This window comes from Brienomyrus brachyistius, unplaced genomic scaffold (assembly GCF_023856365.1).
Source record: "Brienomyrus brachyistius isolate T26 unplaced genomic scaffold, BBRACH_0.4 scaffold58, whole genome shotgun sequence".
NCBI classification, from domain to species: Eukaryota; Metazoa; Chordata; class Actinopteri; order Osteoglossiformes; family Mormyridae; genus Brienomyrus; species Brienomyrus brachyistius.
In genome coordinates, this window is record NW_026042333.1 from 782,664 (window position 1) to 802,939 (window position 20,276).

General features: G+C 45.2%; 2 protein-coding genes across 2 annotated transcripts; one reads left to right on the forward strand and one right to left on the reverse strand.

Annotated features, from left to right (window-relative positions):
* Positions 1 to 7,287: 7,287 nt before the first annotated feature.
* Positions 7,288 to 11,485, reverse strand: smfn (small fragment nuclease). Its single transcript, XM_049001428.1, has 7 exons — positions 11,178 to 11,485; positions 10,292 to 10,375; positions 10,109 to 10,186; positions 9,808 to 9,919; positions 9,164 to 9,272; positions 8,238 to 8,291; positions 7,288 to 7,824 (listed from the first exon to the last, which is right to left on the reverse strand). Exons 1-7 carry the CDS (start codon positions 11,454 to 11,456, stop codon positions 7,695 to 7,697), a joined length of 846 nt encoding a protein of 281 aa, XP_048857385.1. The 5' UTR covers positions 11,457 to 11,485; the 3' UTR covers positions 7,288 to 7,694.
* Positions 11,486 to 13,422: 1,937 nt separating this feature from the next.
* On the forward strand, positions 13,423 to 19,794 carry LOC125724940 (homeobox protein BarH-like 2). Its single transcript, XM_049001427.1, has 4 exons — positions 13,423 to 13,814; positions 16,226 to 16,550; positions 18,199 to 18,283; positions 18,696 to 19,794. The coding sequence occupies exons 1-4, from the start codon at positions 13,610 to 13,612 to the stop codon at positions 18,954 to 18,956; spliced, it is 876 nt and encodes a 291-aa protein (XP_048857384.1). The 5' UTR covers positions 13,423 to 13,609; the 3' UTR covers positions 18,957 to 19,794.
* Positions 19,795 to 20,276: the final 482 nt, after the last annotated feature.

A 20,276-nucleotide genomic window follows, 5' to 3' on the forward strand; every position in this document is an offset into this window, starting at 1 on the left:
TTTCGGGTGGGTCAAAGTTAATATTCTAACAACACCCATGCAGCTTTTAATGAGCCATCCCGTTTCCTAGGCAAGTCTGGGGATCCACTATTAAATAAAAAGAAAATTAGTATGTAGACGTCTCGCGTTAGACGAGCATCTTACACTGACTTGTCTGTATGCCCCTAGTAATTCAAATCGTTTCCTTTAAATCCTTTGAGTATACGATGAGCAGAAACTACACCCCAAACAAACAAACAAACAACCACCAACCATTAATCTGTAGTGACTAAGGAAATGTACCAGTTGAGAAATCACTTGATAAACAGAATGATTTAAATCTATTCCAATCTCCATAGATTTACCATTTATTTCCTGTGGCGCGTCAGCAATCTCCTGTGAGCCAAATGGTCCCATTGAAGTTAATGACACAACCCACACTCCAACACAGACTCTGGGAATCATTAGGATCAATTGGGCTGGGGCTACAATCCTCAGCTATAGGTGGCGCTGTAGTGACGATTTCTTTAATGGCCCTTGGGAATTTCTCTTAAGGCAAAAATGTTCTCAGGGCAGAATAAAAAGATTGGTTCAGAGAGATAACCAATCCGATTATTGAGGAGGTGCGTCCAAGTCACCAAGGAATCTGATTGGTTGGTGCCACCTCCTGCAGTTGCTCGGACACACCTACTCTACAATCTGATTGGCTATCTCTTAACACTGCAGATAAGAAAATAATTCAGTGCTAATAAAGGTAACCAGAATGTTGTCAGGACAGAACCCAGAATGGAGGTTAGTTTCTAATTCATACAAAGAGGAAGTTGCATGATTAGATACATATTTCTCCAGACTTGAGTTATGAGTTCCCAGCCACGTAGGTCTTACTTTCGGTATTTGCTGCACTACGTCCTATCATATGGTCTACGCTTTGCATTTTCTCTTTTACCTCTTTAACTCTAAGCATAACATTTGATACAATTAACATTGCCTTGAATTTATTTTGCAGTTAAATAATTTGGCCGCTGTTTCGGTTATTCTGCCGTCACGTTAATGCCGTGTTTATGCTACAGCGACATTAGTTGATATTCACCTTTTTGTCGTGTACGATGCAACGCTGGTTAAAACGAGATGGTGTGTTCTCTAGGCTGATATCCCCGTAACCCCATATTCACATCTATAGCTGCAAATTATTTTTGTGCGTAAAAAACAAGAGAAATCATTAGTGCTCACATGGCAGACCATTAAATATCACTAACAGATGCGGCTGTCAACAGCAACATGAACCCCAAACATTCACCTGCTTTATGCTAATCTGAAGTTACCCTAAATTAGTCACACCACCGCCTCATTTTATGCTTAATTATCTGCCTCGTAAAACTCTCCATGTTATGGCACTATTTTGACTATTACTTCAAAGTTTGCTGCGTGAAACTCAATGTGCGTTTCCAAGCGTCAAGAAATCATTACCGTTTTGTTCCTACATAATGGTGTCGGGAATAAGAAGACCCTTTGAAAGACAAAAATGCACAAATCACGTAAAAACTCTACTGAAACTGAAAATGCAAGATTAGGGCACATTTTAATCATATTTCGGAGATTTTATTAATTCAGTGACACAAACAGTGCTCCTGGTAAGCAAATAGATTTAGGTGTTATTTACATCTTCAGTGTTTGGAGTTAAAATTCGTTAAATTAGAAAGTAACAGCAACCTCTGATTGCTACTGTGTGAGCTGCTTAATTATTCAGTGTCATTTAAGTAATGAAACTCCTTCTGGAACTGAAGTAGAAATGCCACAAGCAGCCTCTGCAACAGGATCGTGACCGTTAAGACCGCCAAGGACCGTGACCGTTAAATAAGGCCGCAAGAGCCACGGCTATTAAATAATGCCACAATGACGGTGACCGTTAAATAAGACCACCCAGACCATGACTGTTAGGTAAGACTACCAGGATGGTGACCGTAAAATAAGACTGCAAGAACCACAGTCACTGAACAGGACCGGAGACCCTTAAAAGCAGCCACGCCTTCAGAACAAGGTGACCGCAACCACACCGGCCAGCAACCTCAGAACGGAACCAAAAGTGAATAGATTTAGCTGCGATTTACATCTCTGGTGTTTGCAGTTAAAATGAGATAAGTTAGAGATTTTAATTGCTTTAAAAATACTGAACACATAGGCCCACCCTGAGACGTAGGCCAGAATTAGCGGCTGGAAGATTGGTGGATGTATTAATAAACATATCCACCGCCTAACGATCATAAATCAAGGAGACATGCAATCAATTTGTATGAAAAGTACGTAATTAGCATTCACGCCCGGGCCATGTGATTAATAATATATTAAAATTCATATCAAGTAACATCCACGCAGTTTCAATAACTGCTGAGCTGTCCAGTGTCAGACTGATTTAGCTGCTAAGGGTGCAAGGATAATTTCACCCAGACAGGACACCAGTCCATCATTGGATATGTCCACACTTGATGGAAATTTACAGTCACTAAATCACCAGAACTACATTTTCTTATCATCAGAGGCAGCCTCTTCATACTCTACACGCAGAGATCGACTGTGGGTCAAACTCACAACCCTGCTAATATACAAATTCCAAACTGGTTCTCTAGACATAACAAACTGGCCTCTAGGTGCTCGCTGGCTGTCGCCCAGTAGCAGGCTGTCATTTTTGTTGAGCCCCCCAGAACCAATAGCAATCTGGAGAACAGAGACGGACCCAAATTTAGATCACACCAGGAAGTACTGAATCAAAGGAAGGCGGATACCAAAGCCAGACAGACAAACGGTCTAAGGGAAGCAGTCACCAGTGTCAGGAAGACTAACATCCTAACCGGAACTCAAAATAAGCTCCTCAAACCCTATCAAGGCTCTGAAAGCTGCTTATATAGGATCCCAGTCAAGTTTAATTAGTGGAATTGTCAAGGTTCATCATGGTTTCCTTTTTGTGAAGCTATGACTCAGAAGTGCATGAGACTGCCCTCTAGTGGCAAGGTGGACCTGCGACAACAACTTTTATTAAAAACTGCACAAATATCACACCTACTCAAACTGCTGCACTCCTATATACTTATGATTCATTTGTAAGAGACTCAGTGATGTTAAGACAATGCATTGTTGCTGCTGCATTATAAATAAAAAAATGCAAAGTAACCAAAAAATGAGAAATTAAAGTCTTGCGATAAAGAAAACGATACGCTTACTTTCTGCATTCTAATAATAACTATCCACTTAGCAGCTGCCATCAAAATACACGCAGTTTGTTCTCTGACACCCCCTAGTGAATTAAATTCATTATCCAAGAAAAGCGTCTGTAAGTGATTCAGATGGAACAGAACCCATCTCCTACCGTCAGCATAAAATTGGCTCTGGGAACCCACATTAAGACCGACCACATAGAAGATACGGCGGCCCAGACCTTTGGCACCAGACGGCCAGGACCTGAGTGATAAACAGACCATTAATAACATCAGTCCTGCACAAACATAGCTACTAAACTGGCACTTAATTTCACATAATACCCACATACCTCACCTCCCTGTTGGATGCCAAAGAGCGACGCATACATTTTTAATTGAACTCATTTAACGCAGTAGGTAAGTGCACTGTAGCACACTTTATGCCCAATTTGGATGCTAAATCAACAGGCGAAGCACTTTACCGAGCATTTAATAAATAAATAAATAAATAAATAAATAAACATTCGAACTGCTGACGACTCGCTCCGGCAGAAAGCTCTGTGGTAAGCAGCATCTTCTGATTGCTACTGTGTGAGGCTGCTTAGTTATTCAGCATCGTTTAAGTAATGAAGCAACTTTGGGGACTGCAGTGCAATTGCGACAAGCAGCCTCTGAAGCAGGATCGTGACGGTCAAACGAGGTCGCGAGGACCGCGACCGTTAAATAAGGCTGCGAGGACCGCGACCGTTAAATGATGCCGCGAGGACCACGGTCACTGAGCAGGACTAGAGACCCGTAAAAGCAGCCACACCTCCAGAACAGGATGACCGTAACTTCACTGGACCGCAACCTCAGAACAGAACAAGACCCAGAAAGCAGGATCTTTCAGAAAATCGAGTAGCCAGACAGATTAATCTAGGGCCACTTGTGGGTTAGTTTACCCACCTAGCTGGTTGAAGCATTTTGGACTGGCAGCAGTGTAAGGGTGTGCTGGGGCCGGATTCACCCCCCTCCCGTTCCCACGACAGCATGGATATGGGATGTGATCAACGTCGTGCTGAAGCCGTTCGTTAACAGAGGCCTCAGCCCGCAATTCACGGGCATTTATGCAGGAACTCTGACGTTAACCTTCTCCCAATCTCCGCCCGGCAGCTGAGAGTGTGCTGAAATATCTGGAACCTTCCAAGACAACACATACGGCATGCGGCCTTCGTGAGATCAAGTGGGAGACTCGCTGCAGGAGGCGCACCCCCAGGGGCCACGCTTCGGGCGGGCTGGGGACCGCCTTGGGGACTTTGAGGGGCAGCCGGCCCTTTAAGACATAGACAGCGACCGGGATTTGTGTTGCAGTTGCTGCACATTCAGCATGATGTGTCATGGTCCACCATCAACAGTAGAGGGAGCCCTCTAGCATATTAGGAGCAGAACTGGGAATCCTACCCAACTCAGGAGCATGATAAGTCTCTGCAATGGAGGCCTGGGGGGCACTTCTGTTTGTGTGTGTGCGTGTGTGTGTGTGTGTGTGTGTGGGGGGGGGGGTAGTCTTACTCAACATCTGCTGTAAAGAAGCAGATTTTGTCTAAACAAACCTGGACACAGGTACAAACGCACAGAGATAGTAATAGAGCTACCAGGACAGCGTTGCCCAAAAAGCCAGAGTAATGCCCCCAGGGCAAAGCCACGTCCCCCCAGTGGCCACAGAAGCATCACACTCACACACAAATAAAGCTTCTCAGGACTGGGTCAGAATGACGAGCGATAATGGCCGACTGGATAATCCGGACAGCTTTGATAGTGCCGGCAGTTAAGTGCAGGGAAACAAAAGCGAGGAAATGTTTCCCACGTGGGGCGCCAGACTGCACCCCCCACCTGAACGCTCAGATGCTTTTATCTCGCCCCCGAGTGCCTGCTCTGCCACCCCTCCAGTTGGAGTTTGTTTACATCATGCGGTTTATTTTCCTTTTAATCTTTTCAAAGCCCCTCCCAGACCGGGTGGCTGAGACCGTGGGGGTGAGTCACCCTGAGACACTGGGATGTCACCCGTCACCAAGGGTGACAAAATTCTGCATTCCTGTACCACGGTGCAGGTGCTAAAAGCCGATATTGGTGTCTGGGTCCATAGAACCATCCAGAATCAGGTCTAAAAGTTGCCAAGGAGACATCACAGCATAACGAGGTGGAGGTGAAGCTGATGCCTCTATCACACCTCCAGGATTGTGTGTTTGAATCCCGTTCCAGTGCCGTCTGGGTGTGGTTCGCTCTCGCGAGTGTCCCCCTCTAACAGACTGGGCCCTTCTGATGTCTTGCTGCTTGCCACACCCCTAAACAGATGGGTAGATATCCTGTTTAAATAGCACCTTTCTAATAACCCACAAACGGCGCCAATAAAACACAGAAATTATGCCTCAATTTAAAAGCATAACCGCTCCCAAACAAAACAAACATTAAAAAACAGCATAATTACAGTCATCTTTCAAATCCACGCGTCATGCCTGGTACTTAGCGCTCCATTACTTTTTGGTTCCCTTTCTCAATAATAAAGCCAGTCTTCCGACGGCGGTAATAATTGCGTTAATGAACATGCAAAGGCACCGGAGTGCCGCTCCGGCGCGGCTCTGCAGAGGAGGAAAGCCGCCAGCTCTAAGGCGAGCCGCCGCCGCCGCCTTTCGGGTCGGCTAATCGCGTTTACACGCCGCGTCCTCTGCTTATTTAACACCTTTAATACAAGCTTACGGTCCTTCAAAAAGCTCAGACAAGCTGCAAACCTCCTGAACTCGCGTATAAGCTCTTGCATCCCACAACATATGTTGCGTTTTGCATTAAGGAATTTAAAGAACATGTGTTGATACGTCAGGCGTAACTCCTAATGCATGCTTGTTTCTTTTATTGCTAATCGAAACATATCGCTAATGGTTCTAAAAGATATACAAGCCCCAGAGGTGATCTCCTTGATCCTATTAGGTACCCCCTACCGAGTTAGATCCAGGGAATTCTCGTCTAATCGCTCTTAAATCGAATCTGGGTTGCTGATCGTTCGTCCCACCTGGGAAGGAGTCACATGACTCTGGAAGTCACGTGACCGTCGGTCAATTACCAACCACGCGCAGCTTTAATTTCGAAAAGAGGCTCCATGCTCGTCACCCCCGACGAAACCGCTGCATGCAAAGTCACACCGCGAACCGGGCCGTGGGCGTCAAAGCGATCCGCAGAAATGTTCGATGTCAGCACACAGCACTGCTGAGCTTTTAGTTTGAAAAGCGTGCCTGACAAATCTCCGGCTTCACTCTAACCCGAGTAAACAATAAAAGAAAAATCGATATATAAAAAAAGTTATTTATGACAAGGTAACTTCCCTGTTTTCATCAGTACGGATGATTTTCTGGTGGAAAAGCGCACTAATTTCTGGTGTGATACGGTGAATGGCCCCATTTTAATAATAATAATAATAAAAAATGTTACTTAAACTTAAGATCAAACAATTACGTACTTCTACGTACGCCTGGTTATTTAATAAACATTTCAAAAATATTTTCTGCTGTAGAGGTATGAGCCTGAAGTGTATTTGCAGAGTGTAAATATATCATCCTCATTACACAGTTAAAATAACAGATATTAACACTTGGGGCAAAAATAATATAGTATTATACTATTACTTATGTATTATTTAACCACACACTTAGTAATACTGATCTCATATTTGCTCATAATTAATCATGATGGATCATTCAAGCCAAGCAGTTACGATATCTGTTAATACTGTAAATCTTAGTGAACTACTGAAGGATCAAGTAATGAATAAGTGGGATAGTGATCTCAAATGTGTCAATGACGTACAAAGTATATCTCAAATTGCAACTATATTTGTTCATAATTTGTACTTTAGTAGTAACTCAGTTATTACTAAGTATTTGTGTCCCATCAAGTAAAGTGTCACCTTTGGGATTACAGAGTTACACCCGAAAAGCGGGACTTCATCCACACATCCTCCAACATATGATCATAGGTTTACAGGTTTATGCACATTTTTAGTATCGATCCCAGTCTAATCCCACTGATTTGCATTATGGTATGAGAATTAAAACAGTGGAATTAAAACAGAAGAGTCGGCACATCTGAATAGCTTGAAATTTTTAACTAACATTTATTTGCTTTTCTCCCCCTCCTAGAAATGCGAAAGAAAAGTAATAACCCATCCTGTGGAGAGAAACGCTGATAACCAATCATGCAGACGCGCTTCGGAAGTTATTTTCGTTCATTCTGAGCCAATGGAAAGGAAACGGAATGCGATCCGGGGGGGGGGGGGGGGCCTCCGGAGCAAGCGGGATTCCGCCTCGCCGACGTGAGGAACCGAAGAACAAGGATGGGGGTGAACTGGAATGCATGGGGAAGAAAAAAAAAAAAAACGTACGGGACATCCCAGGGGACGGCGCCATTTCCAACGCTGTGCGAACATCGTACAGTTAGGTTTCCTTCATCTATCAGGCCTGTCAATTTTTCGGGGTGCTCGGCACGAAAGGCTACGGCCTAGCTCACGCTCTTGTCGTTCTCGCCATTTTCCACGATTTTACGTTTCTTTTCCTCGGTTTCCGTCTTGAAAACGTTGGCCTTGTAATACTGCAGCTCTTTAATGCTTTCCCGGATATCGTCTAAGGCTCTTAAAAAAAAAAGAAAAGGAAAAAAAAAGACTCATCACACACACGACACAAAACACATTTCACGAAACATAATCTATGCACTCTGCATGCAAACCCTATGAATGCTAACAGTCCAAAGTCTTGTGCTATGCTGCCATCTGGTGGCTAAACTTCATAATTTAAAAAATCTCTATGAAGTCAGAGTGTAGAAGGAAACAGGTGTCAATGAGTCAAAACAGGCACTTTCTCAGATATTAAAGGCTAAGTAGATGTCCGTTTAAACTGTGCCACACACCACTATGTTCTGAGGGGTGGCAGGTCCCAGCAGGGGGACTTAAGCCCGAGGCTGGAGAAAGAAATGGGACTCAAGCGTACGGTGATGAGACGCTGCGTCGGTTTTCTTTAAAGCCATTTGCCCAAATTAAAAACAAACCTGTGTGAGGCTTTTTTCTGAGGAGTCAGCTTGTACTCAAAGGGAAACCAGCGTCTAGGGAGGGACAGGAGAGAGAGAGAGACGGGTCACGCCGACGAGGGCTGCAGCAGGGTCAAAACAGGCCTCTACCTACTGGGGAGGGCCCAGTCCTTAATGTGTAAATCAGAATGTGCTGGAGTGTGAAGGGCGTATGAGAGTGGAGAGGTAAGGCGCGGGTCCTGGGACGTGCGCAAGGCATGGTGCTGCAAACATGTGCATTTTTAAGAATAAATCTAAGTAAAGGACATGAAACTGTATAAAAATTGGTCTGTACATTAAAATACACATTCACTGCATTTTACCTTGTTATTTTATGCAATTTCTTATTATTTTTTCAAACCGAACAGCTGCCAAATCAGTGCAAATAGGTGCCAAAACGCAGAGGGTCAAAGACAGAGAACCTGGAAAGCATTTAGGCAGGATCCAGCACAAATTAAGCACTGGAGGCCCCCCCCCCTCATGAAACAAGGGGCCACACATAAACCATACAATTCAAATGTTTTTGAAGAGGAAATCCCCACAATCTAGTGATGTTTGAGAACGATCATTCTTTTCAACAGCGTTTTGGTACCAATGAAGGGAACAGAGTCATACTTAAGAGCTGTTCTTATCATTGTGCCCGACCTTCACTACCTGCCTCGAATCCAGTTCACTCCCCTTTATGTGAACAGTGTGAACCAGCCAGTCACAAGAGGTAGACATTGTCACATTAAGACAGAATGTACATGCTAATACTTTAAAGCCTCCTGAAAAGCTAAGGAATGAAAACATTTTTTGGTTGTTTCAAAAGTTCCTTTAGCATCACGCTAAAGGTTTCATTAGCATCTAAAGAGAGAGCAGTGGTCTATATACCCTATTAGCCTGAGGCGCTGGCCAGTGTCCCCTACCTGCACAGCTCCTTGATGGTGCTCACGTCGATGATGCGATAGTGCAGGTGGTGCATGAACTGGGGCATGTATTTATCTAGGAACTTCTTATCAGCATGTACAGAGTTTCCTGGGGAAGAGCAGAACCAGACATGACGAGGCACAATTAGGTGCCGGCTGTGTCCAAATTCAAGGGCAGCGTCCTTCTAAGCCTGCATTAATAGGCTGAATGCTTCAGCACGTCGAGCGGCTGCCCCACCCCACTTGCTGGGCCGCAAAGGATGCACCCGACGGATCCTTCGCAGCCCAACTTCTCAAGATTCACTGCAAGGACCTTCGAAGGACTCAGCCAACCGAAGGATGCTGTCCCAGAACTTGGACACGGCTACTGTGGGCAGGTGCCACCCACAATCCTTTGCTGCAAAGGCTAGCATAAACACTTCCAAACATGTACAGACCGCCTATGTATAATACGCTCATGTAAGGACATCTGAAGCTATGACATCACGCCCAGCACTGCTGGGTCCTCAGAACAATGATTTTGCAGGAATGACATGCTTCGTCAAACAGGGCTCGCCAACCTGAATAGCTCTCGAACTACACTAATGAGCCAATCACGTGATAGCACTGGAGGTCACATGGGTGGAGGGGGGTCTTCTTCTCACCTGCTAGTGGACAGTGGCCAGGTGGGGTGTGCTGCCGGATGAAGGACAGGAACTCGTACTCCGCCTGCTGCAGAGATATCTTACTGTCCCTCACAGCCTGCGTCAATCCCGACTGGAAAAGATGAAGAGCCCATAGTGAGACTGTAACCCGGTGTAAACATCATCTGAGGTTATTACACTTTGGGAGGGACTGTGTTACGAGGTTTCTCACAAAATAATATATTAGTTAGTTGAGTACTCTAATGAGCTACGTTTGTGAGTAACATCCCCAACACTGGAGTTTCACGGTGTGTGGGTTTACCTTCCCGTGGTGCTCCTTACACCAGTCAGACATGCTGTCCAGGAGTTCGTCTGACTGGCTGATGATTAAATTGGGACCCTTTCAAAAGACACAGTGAACAACAGATATATAAAAAAAATCCACTAACAAAAACCGGTAAAAATCGACTGTAGGGGCTTGTGAGGCGAAGCTCGTGATTATCACCTCAGCCAAAACGTTCAGGTCCGAGTCGGTAATGATGCAGGCCATTTCGATGATTTTGTCCTTTTCAATGTCCAAGCCTGTCATCTACAGAAAAACAATAACGCTATTATACTCTGAACTAGCCGTGATCGTTGGTGCACATCCATTAAAATAATGCATATGGCGGACTGCCGCTACATTTGCGGTCAGTATTAAAACACAAGACATAAAGAATCAAGAATTTCCAACTGGAATCAACACAGTTCATCTTAACCTTTAATCTGTTTTTGATGGTATAGCCAGTGCATAAAACGTAAGAGGACTAATTCAGCCACAAATTACTAAAAAGTAACATTGACACCAGACGACATATAAGCAAACGGCCTTACGAGCTGATTAAAGGGCTTGATTTACTCAAGTCAAGCAAGGAAAAATAAAACGCATTAAAGCATAGGTAAAGTATACAGATGCGCGATAAGACACGCCAAGTTTTGCAGCCATCGCGACCGGGTTACAGCAGGACGTGCATGCAAATAAACCAGCGGCAAGCATTTCTAGGGCAGCTAAACGAGCGACGTGGCAAATAAAGAGAAAATAAAGCCGACTAACACTGCTACTTTTTGGGCTTTTTATTTTCCTGCAGAACACGGTCGTCTAGAGTTTCGTTCCGCTTCAGCAGTAAAAATGAAGATAGTCTTCTCAAACTACGATTAAACTCTTACATAGATGAATGAATGGATAGGCTAGATGAAGGCATGCATGTATGCACACATACATCCATGCATACTTAATTAAATAAACAGATGGATGGATGAATGAATGCAAGCCGGCAGGCCCAAGACAGCAAGGCCTACGGCGCACCGACACGACTAGGCTGCCGATCTAGGACTGCAAACCCGGCTACTACCTCCAGATCGACCCACACCAGCCTCTGGGTCATGTCTTCAGACAGGACGGCTGACGAAGCTGTCATGTTCATACGGATGGTCGAGGAGTTCACCAAAGCAGACGGCCTGGGCGTCGCTGTTTTTGCCGGTACTAGGCTGACTGAAGGTAAGCACCATGCGCCCGTTAGGAAGGGACGTGTCCGGCCGACGGAGAGCCACGGAATTACGGAAAAAGCCGTCACCCCACGCCCGAGCCCTGCTTTGAGCAGCCACGCTGCTGTTCCTATGTACGCCGGCATCCTGGCCGACTTCCGACGCGAACTGTCGTAAAGCGTCTGAAAATGAAAGCAGAAACGCTCCGAAAGACTACAAATGTAGTGTTAAAACCTGTAAAATAAAATAAACCAAGGATGTTATATTTTTATTCTAAACAAAATTAAACATACATTTTGTTAGATGCTCCCCCTTTTCTCCGTTTTGAAAAGTCATCACCATTTTGTCCTCATACTAAATACACATTTTATAATTCTGTAACTTCTGACCTAGTGCCGTACACCGGTCGCGCGACGGTCAGCTGACTGCGCGTGGTCTTGATTGACAGGTCACTTAAAGTTATGCATTTTTTTGGTACGCTAAATAATCAAAATGCATCTGGTTTGCGTTCTCCTGGTAATTTAATCGCGGTAAGCAAACGCTTCGTTAAATGCTTAGTCTGCATCTGTTATGTTAGGTAACGCTGTGTTTTTTTGAGCGCAAGTTCAAATAAAGGGAAACTCGCACAGCGTGTTGTTAAAGACTATTTGCCCCAGACATGGTGTTGATCCTTGCGTGGGTCTCCGCCAGGACCTTACACGGATTTCCTGAATTTATAATTTGCGGTCTTGCACTGATACCACATTGATTTGCACATGACACCCTACATTAAGGGCTGGGTGTATAATTTATAAGCCCAGCTCTCAACGGAGACCACTATAACTTAATTAAAAGTCTGTTGGAGAATATTTACGGGACACGGTGCAGTTGATGGAGTTGTAACATTAACATTTTTGCGCAGTGCCATCATCGGCGTGCCCCGTCATGTCTCCATGCACGCTGCGCCCATGCACGGTTGCCAGCTGCGCCCTGCTCCCCGCCCGAACCGGGTGCTGCTCTCCGGGGGACCCCTCACACACCCGTTGCGTTTTCCTTAAGCTAACAAATTGCGCTAATTCTTCACATTATATACAAGATATACGGAAGTACACGTTTTTACCGGTCTGCTGAAATTCTGCATGACGCAAAAAATACATATCTAACACAATAAAAAAAATCAATTTAACATAACATGTTTGCTTGTAAATAATCAAGGAACTAAAAGCAATGCCTTTAAAAGTTGATTTTACAAACTGTCCCTCAGCACGGGTGACTCCCTTCCATCCTGAGCGTTTCACAGCGACCGCAGTCCCAGCCGCCCTCGGCCTTTCAGTCATGTTTACGGTCGGCGCTGGTACAGCCTTTGAAGTTAACCCCACTCTGCCAATGCGTTTCAGATGGACAGATGCATAAACATGAACATAAATGCCACAAGAAAACATTTTTTGAACTTATTTAGAAACATTGCGGCCATGCTTTTAATAAAACGCAGAATAGATGGTTCCTAGAAATGCGTTTAATCTTAAGCTTTGGAGAATCATGAGGAGCTCCAGCACGTATGTGGCATAAGAATCAAGAATAATAATAATTAAAAAAAACATTAAAGAGGGGGAAAAACTACTAATAAACAAGAATTGGACATAAAATGAAATCCCATAAAACGAAACATCTCTCTTCATGTCAATAGCCTAATCAAGTAAAGCTATGGTAAATTAACACTAAAACGTCTTGGAATACACAACTGGGTGACTATGTTAAGTTTAACGAGTGCGACGGACTTACATGACAAATGCACAAACAGACTTATAAAGAAGCCCCATAAATCAAACAGAAAGTGGCAGCGCTGTTGAGGGCGCCAACAAATATAGTGAAAAGGACGATACTCGATACATACAATTTAAGGGAAAAAAGCCGCAATTCTGATAGACCCGGTGAAACCAGTTTAATCACCTTAATGTATTTTCTAAATATAAAAATGGCAACCGAAGTTGCTTTATTGACATGATTGTGATTAACATTGTTATTTATTAAGGTAAATAAGGGGATAGTTATGGTATTTATATCGTTAACTTTTGAAACAATTTATGATCTGCAAAAAGAGAGAGAGAGGTAGGGGAGGAGAGAGAGAGATGACAATGCGGGTATAATAGACTATTTACGAACACGCAACGGATCACTGACATATGGGTAGTCGAAGATAGTGTGAGGGCAGTTCAGGACTGAGCCAAATTAATTTCGTCTGGAAATAATAAGCTGAAAGTAAAGGCGACTCGATGTAACTGTCCTACGGCCGCTCGCTGCTTGCGCTCCGCCGGTGACCATGCAGTGCCAGACGGAGTCATTGCTCTCTTCTCCCGGGTCAGTCGGAGCACCCAGGCAACGCTACAAGACTTTCATGATAGACGAAATCCTTTCGGACGAGACTTGCAAAAACTTGGAGAAACAGTCCTTCGGCAACCTGGGACAATATTTCATCTTGCGACTAAAACCTGAGTTTCATCGTTCTGCGCAAACCTTTCACCCAGGTAAGCGGGGTGCACACGCATCACCATTTATTCGGATCTTGAACCGCGCAGTAATTTAATTAGCAGAATTGTAGACTTAAGGCTAATAATACGAAAACGCTCCCGATTCTGACTTTTTCGTATTATCGCCTCATTATCCGCCATACGCCGAAAAGGGTTTGCTAACTCAAAATTAAACCAGAAAATGTGGTATCAGATTACTTGTAATATCTCGTTTCCGATTCGCATTTTAAAATTTCAGATATATTAGCGTGCATAGTGTACTTTTTCCACTGTAATTGGAAGCGAATAGATGACAGCTCCTTAGTATAAATAAAGAAAAATCCTGAAAAAAAGCAAACGGAATTTTACTGAGCTCAGTTAGTCGCCCGTTATCGGAAGGCTATAGCGAGCGAATATGAACGAGCAATTGCCCATTTATTAAAGTCATTCTGGTACAGGTGACGCGTTGTTTCTCAATCATGATCGAGGTAGATTAAAATGTCAGGGTGCTACCTGCGGGTGAAAACACGTCTTTCTTCCTGAAGACAATATTATTTCCCCGACCCGTAACCATAAGCCCGGAACCAACTTCGGCTTTGGCCAGCGAAGTGCGTCCAGTGTGGGTCTCCCTGCCAGGCTTAAGTATAGCGAGTGCCGTGTTAAAGTTCCAGCAGGGGTTTCTTTAAACTCAGGCCTATCTGCACAACTTACAAAAGTGTTTATATTCACGAAACTCCGTTCGGACACAGGGTGCTCGAAAATAGTGAAAAGGAAACGTTGACAGTAACGCGTTTAAATGGAATAGCGAATGTCAAGGCGCGCTGGTGTCAGGCCCGAATGATTTAAAACGAAATTTTATATAACTTAAATTAACACACACACACACACACACACACACACACACACACATTATCAATGTAAATATTTATACACACATACACATATATGTAGCCTATATATTTATACATAGATATACAATATAAATATATATTTATACACACACAGTTTAATATTATTATATGACAGTACAGAAAGCCGAAATTAAACTAGCACACTTCCCTTTTACTCTTTACACACTTATTAATAGCCGTAGGTTGATAACCTACTACGAGGACGATTGTATGGGCTAGTTTATTGTTATAATTATCAAGCAACTATAATTTAGAGGTAATTACAGGACTATCATAGAAATTACACCGATGCAAAATTGGTTTGATGACAGATAAAGAATATGTTTGAATGGCGTATTTTGTGTGTACTTCACAGTAAATTGCGAAAGCCTTCGTGGTTTGTGCATCCAGCGTGTTATTATTGTGCCCCGTCTGTACCCGTAATAAGGACCTGCACCCCGTTTCTTTAAAGCCTATTGTAAAGGCCAGGATCTGGTGTTATCCCAAATCACACTTCATCTGCTGTCCCCAGCCTCCCGCCGAAGATTATTCTTTGTCTTTTGTCGATCTTGGACGATTACAGTATTGAACTGTAGTCCCAAAACTGTTTTGCAGTGAGAGCCACTTTTACAAAGGAATAAGTGTGAAGGTGATGGTCTGATCGTTCACCGTTCAGCTAGTTGGCTGAGGATGTCTTGGAAATTGACCTGTTGTTCGCTATTGGACGGTTGGCGACCACTGGTAGGCCTATAGGCGAACGCGGACCGAACGCGGAATAACAACTACCGACACATTTAACACCTGCTTTCGGTTAAGCCTCAGATGCAGCGCCTGCATTCCTATTTGATCTCTTTGAAAGCCCCCTTTATAAATTGGCTTTAATGTTAACAAACAAGTAATCATTACAGATTTTCTGTACATTGTTTTTTGTTTTATTTTATTTGTTGATATTTGTCAGTTATCTTAATAGGCATCTTTGAAATTACTTTTCTATTAAACTTTTGAAGGTGTGGCCAAATCTGTTCGTAAGTGTGCGATCTGGTTAGGGAGTCATACACTCGCACATGCTGTACTTTCAAGGGTATCGGGCTGAAAAAGCCCGCGGCATGAGTCTGCACTGCTGTTTATTCTGACTAGCAAATGCAGACGTGCTTGAAGAAGCACACGTAGCTGCAATTCCATTTCTACGCCATCATCTGTTTTTTGTTCAGTAGTTGGAAACGGCATCTGTCATTTACAAATGACAGGATCCCCCGGAGACGCGGCGCTAAAATGTAGCGAGGAAACGGCGCTGAAGCGTTAATATACTCAGCCTTCATGGGAATTTCTTGCCACACGGCGAGAGGCGCGGTGGTTTTATCTTTCGCAAAACAGCATGCATTTCCCCTATTCTTTGTGGCATCAGAATATACTGGTTTAATTTTCAATAATGTATAAAAATGAGAAACGTTTTATATCTGAAGGACGTGCTGGCTGTTGAGCAGCCGCGTGACGTTGATGGATGGAACCGTGCTCATTCCAAGCTTCACGTTTTTTCAGGTATATGCCAGGTGAGCAAAGTACCGAGCGCCCCTACACTAGGTGCCCAGCGGATGGTGCCCCTGTACCACTTCTCAGACTCTGCCTCCCCACGCATCGCCCCCCTACTGTCCGAAACGTCCTGTGTACCCTTGCCCCGCCGAGACTGCCCGCTCCTGCCATGTCCCGGTAAGCCATCTGCTGGGTTCAGGGGCAGACTGGGGTCGGAGCATGGCGCCCCCCGAGGCAGGAAACTGCGCCGCTGTCGCACCATCTTCTCTGAGGGGCAACTCGTGGGCCTGGAGAGGAAGTTCCAGAGGCAGAAGTACCTGTCCACGCCTGACAGGTCAGCCATCTTCTAGCTGGGAGTTTCGAGGGGCCTGGAGCCTATACCAGGCAGTGTAGGACACTATTTTGGCTACATCCTGGATGGAATGCTGGTCTATTGCAGGGCTCACACACAGTCACAAAGTTCAGTGGCCCTAAGTAGCCTAACTGCAGGTCTTTGAACTATGGGGGGGGGGGGGGGGGGGCTGGAGAAACCTGAATAATACACAGAGAACATATAGACTCTACACGTAGCACAGTGGGATTCAAACCCACAACCCACTGAGTCACCATGTCACCCCTTATTCTATTCTTTATAATGCGGGATCCCTTCCTTCTGCCTGTTGAGAGTATGACAGGAGACACTTAAGCCGTCTCTCCTAAGTGTCGGCCATCTTGACTGTAACTGTAACCTGAGACTGACCTTAATGGAGTCAGTACTAGAACATTCTAAGCAGCGTAAACACTGAATGAGGAGCGAGGCGGCCGCGGCTGTTTGTTCAGGGCCCTGCCTGAAAGGAGATCTGCCCACGACATGTAGTCGCTTCTCGTTTTCAGCTGGTCTCGGCCTGTAAGTCACACAGTGGGGGGGGGGGGGGGGGGGGGGGAGTCAGTCGTCATGGCGCTAAGCCTGTATCATACACAAGTTGTTCGACTTTCAGGCCGGACAGTGAATGGGAGTTAAAATACCCCCCCCACCCCCACCCGGCGTGAAACTGTCAGATAGTTTGGTAATTTCAGGTGTAAGTGATTGTTTCCGTGCAGCACAGAAAGAACATCTGTCTATGAGGCTTCGCTTAGCCAAACAAATGAGAGACAGGGAGCAGGAGGGCTCAGCTGGTAAATACAGCCGGGGCTCACAGCCCATAATCACAAAAGAGTGTGTTTACGCCACCGTTCAGCTGCACTGACACCACGACGGAGGTCAGATGACCTAAAGACTGCTGCTGATTGGTTAAAAAAAAATCCAGTATTTTCTATGATAACTATCCATCCATCCATCCATTTTCCAAACCGCTTATCCTATTGGGTCGCGGGGGGTCCGGAGCCTATCCCGGAATCAATGGGCACGAGGCAGGGAACAACCCAGGATGGGGGGCCAGCCCATCGCAGGGCACACTCACACACCAGTCACTCACACATGCACACCTACGGGCAATTCAGCAACTCCAATTAGCCTCAGCATGTTTTTGGACTGTGGGGGGGAAACCGGAGTACCCGGAGGAAACCCCACGACGACACGGGGAGAACATGCAAACTCCGCACACATGTGACCCAGGCGGAGACTCGAACCCGGGTCCCAGAGGTGTGAGGCGACAGTGCTAACCACTGCACCACCATGCCACCTTCCTATGATAACTAAAGATGTTTAATTGGTAATAATAGTCACTTGAGTCTCTCCTTAAATTGTGTAATTACGTTTGGTCATCATTTTGCTGTATGGAAAAAAATAATAGGATTCAAACTGACAGCAGGATTTAGGAACTCAGTATTTATAATCGGACTCATAAATATCAAAAAATATAATAGCATTTCTTCAGACCCAGCATAGCTTTAAGCCGAACTATAAAACAAAATCAGTGTATAATATAATTTATAGGGCAGCTTTGCCTTAATGATATTTTGCTTATCTGGATTCACAATGCCCCCCCCCCCCTCCCCCGCAGGTTGGACGTGGCCCAGTCCTTGGGGCTGACGCAGCTGCAGGTGAAGACCTGGTACCAGAACAGGCGCATGAAGTGGAAGAAAATGGTGAGGGTGGGGGTTTTTGGGGCCACGTCAGCATCTATCCAATAAGAAGGGACTTGGGAGTGTTGCTGGGGAATTTGCCGAGTCATGCTTTTTGGATTATCATATATTTCAGGAGGGGATTGCAGTGGTTAGGATGTTGTCGCCCCGATTTTACAGGTTCAGATCTCAGATTGGAAATTCCTGTGTCTGACAGTAAATGGTTTTTCTTTACATTCAGTATAAACGTAGGGTAATAAGTTACTGCCCCCTGCAGGGGCTGGGTAAATTCAACCAATAATTTTGTAGTGGCTTGAAAATGCCGCTCGCTCATTAGCTTAACAAACTCCAGTGGGTGGGACATGCGGCGACTGACAGCACGCGATGACCCCGCCCCTCGTTTCTGACGCCGCTGCCGCTGTACTTGTATACGTAGGTGCTTAAAGGTGGCCATGTGGCTCCCACCAAGCCCAAAGGCCGGCCCAGGAAGAACTCCATCCCCACTACCCAGGAGATCGAGGCGGCAGAGAGGCTGGCCTGTAGGGTACAGGAGGACATCAGCCACCGGGGGGCGCTGCCGGACACAGCAGCGACTGCCGGACCTCGTGGTCCATCTCCTCAGGACATCCACGGCCAGGCGCAGACCCCTCTAGCACCACTTCCACATCCTGTTTTGGACATGGGCGTGGCAGGCTGAGGCCACGCCCCCCTCCCCAGTCCAACACTGAGACCATTCTGGACAGCATGCTGGCCTCAGACAGACGTTAAACCTCTCCGGTGAACCAAGCTGGATAGCCAAACTCCCCCGTAAAAACGAGCTCTCCTCTGGTGCCGCTAATGCTGTAGCAGCAATGCTAATGGTGCTGCTTCCCGCTGTGCCAGCAGACAGATGCTGGGCAGCTCAGCCGTGGCGAACGTGGATCGGTGGGCGATGTCACGCACGCGCCGCACCCTGCTGCTTTCCGGCTGGAAAGCCTCCTGCGGCTCTGTTTGTAATTAATTCCCGCGACTCCGCCGCTGTTGGCTCCAATGTCACGCTCACGTGCGTCTCATCCACTCGGGTAAATCACCAAAGATGTGTTTATTTTTAGTCTTTATTCTTTCTTTGGGTAAAAATGGAACAGCAGAGAGTCGCCCTAGAGACAGGGGATCAGACAAGCGCCCTGTTCCCCATGCAGTGCTTGTTTACAAGCTACTTACATTATATTTTGTTTTGTTTTTTTTTAACATGGTTTATTTTGGTTTTGTGGCATTTATTTACTCTGAACCCTGCCAATATACAGTTACTTAGGAGAGGGTTTGTAGAACTGGGATGCAGACGCGCTCATTTGTTCCTTCCAAAGACTTCATTTCCAGGATGGTGACAGACACACACAAATTTCCGCATCTCCTGCCTATGAGAAGTTTCCCCGGAATAGAAAGTCGCAGCTACAGAGGCGGCAGCACAGACTGTAAGCTGCCTCAAAGCTGCGATTCATGTTGGAAACATGTAAAGAACTTTTTAAAAAATAAAGTATATTTTTGATTCATATAAAGCTGTTTCAAGCTGGTCAAACCTGCACCCAGTTTTTTTTCAATACTCAGTAACAGATATTTCTTAAATATATCACTTTTATAACATTCAGAATGGGATAGTGATCGCCAAATTTAGCTTCTTGAACCATTTGCTGTATTTTTTGACCCCAAGCTCTTGGCTTGCTTTGAGGCATGCTTCGAGCCTTTTATTTGACAGAGAGCGCCATCTAGTGGAGTCAGAAAATATAGCAAGTGGTTCATGAAGCTTCATTTGGCCATCAATAGGATTGCTACTCCTTCGATGCGGATATTGAATCAGATCAGAGCTTCAGAATATTGATGTGGGATTGTCACACTGGTCATTTAACCTTGCTGTGGTGAGAAAAAGTGACATGGGTAGTGAGCAGAGGGGCTGATGGGTTATTGAGGCGGCAAACCGTGGTGTGTCGAGTGGGCTCCAGCGTTCATGTGGTGAGAATGGGCACAGCATGCAGCTACACAG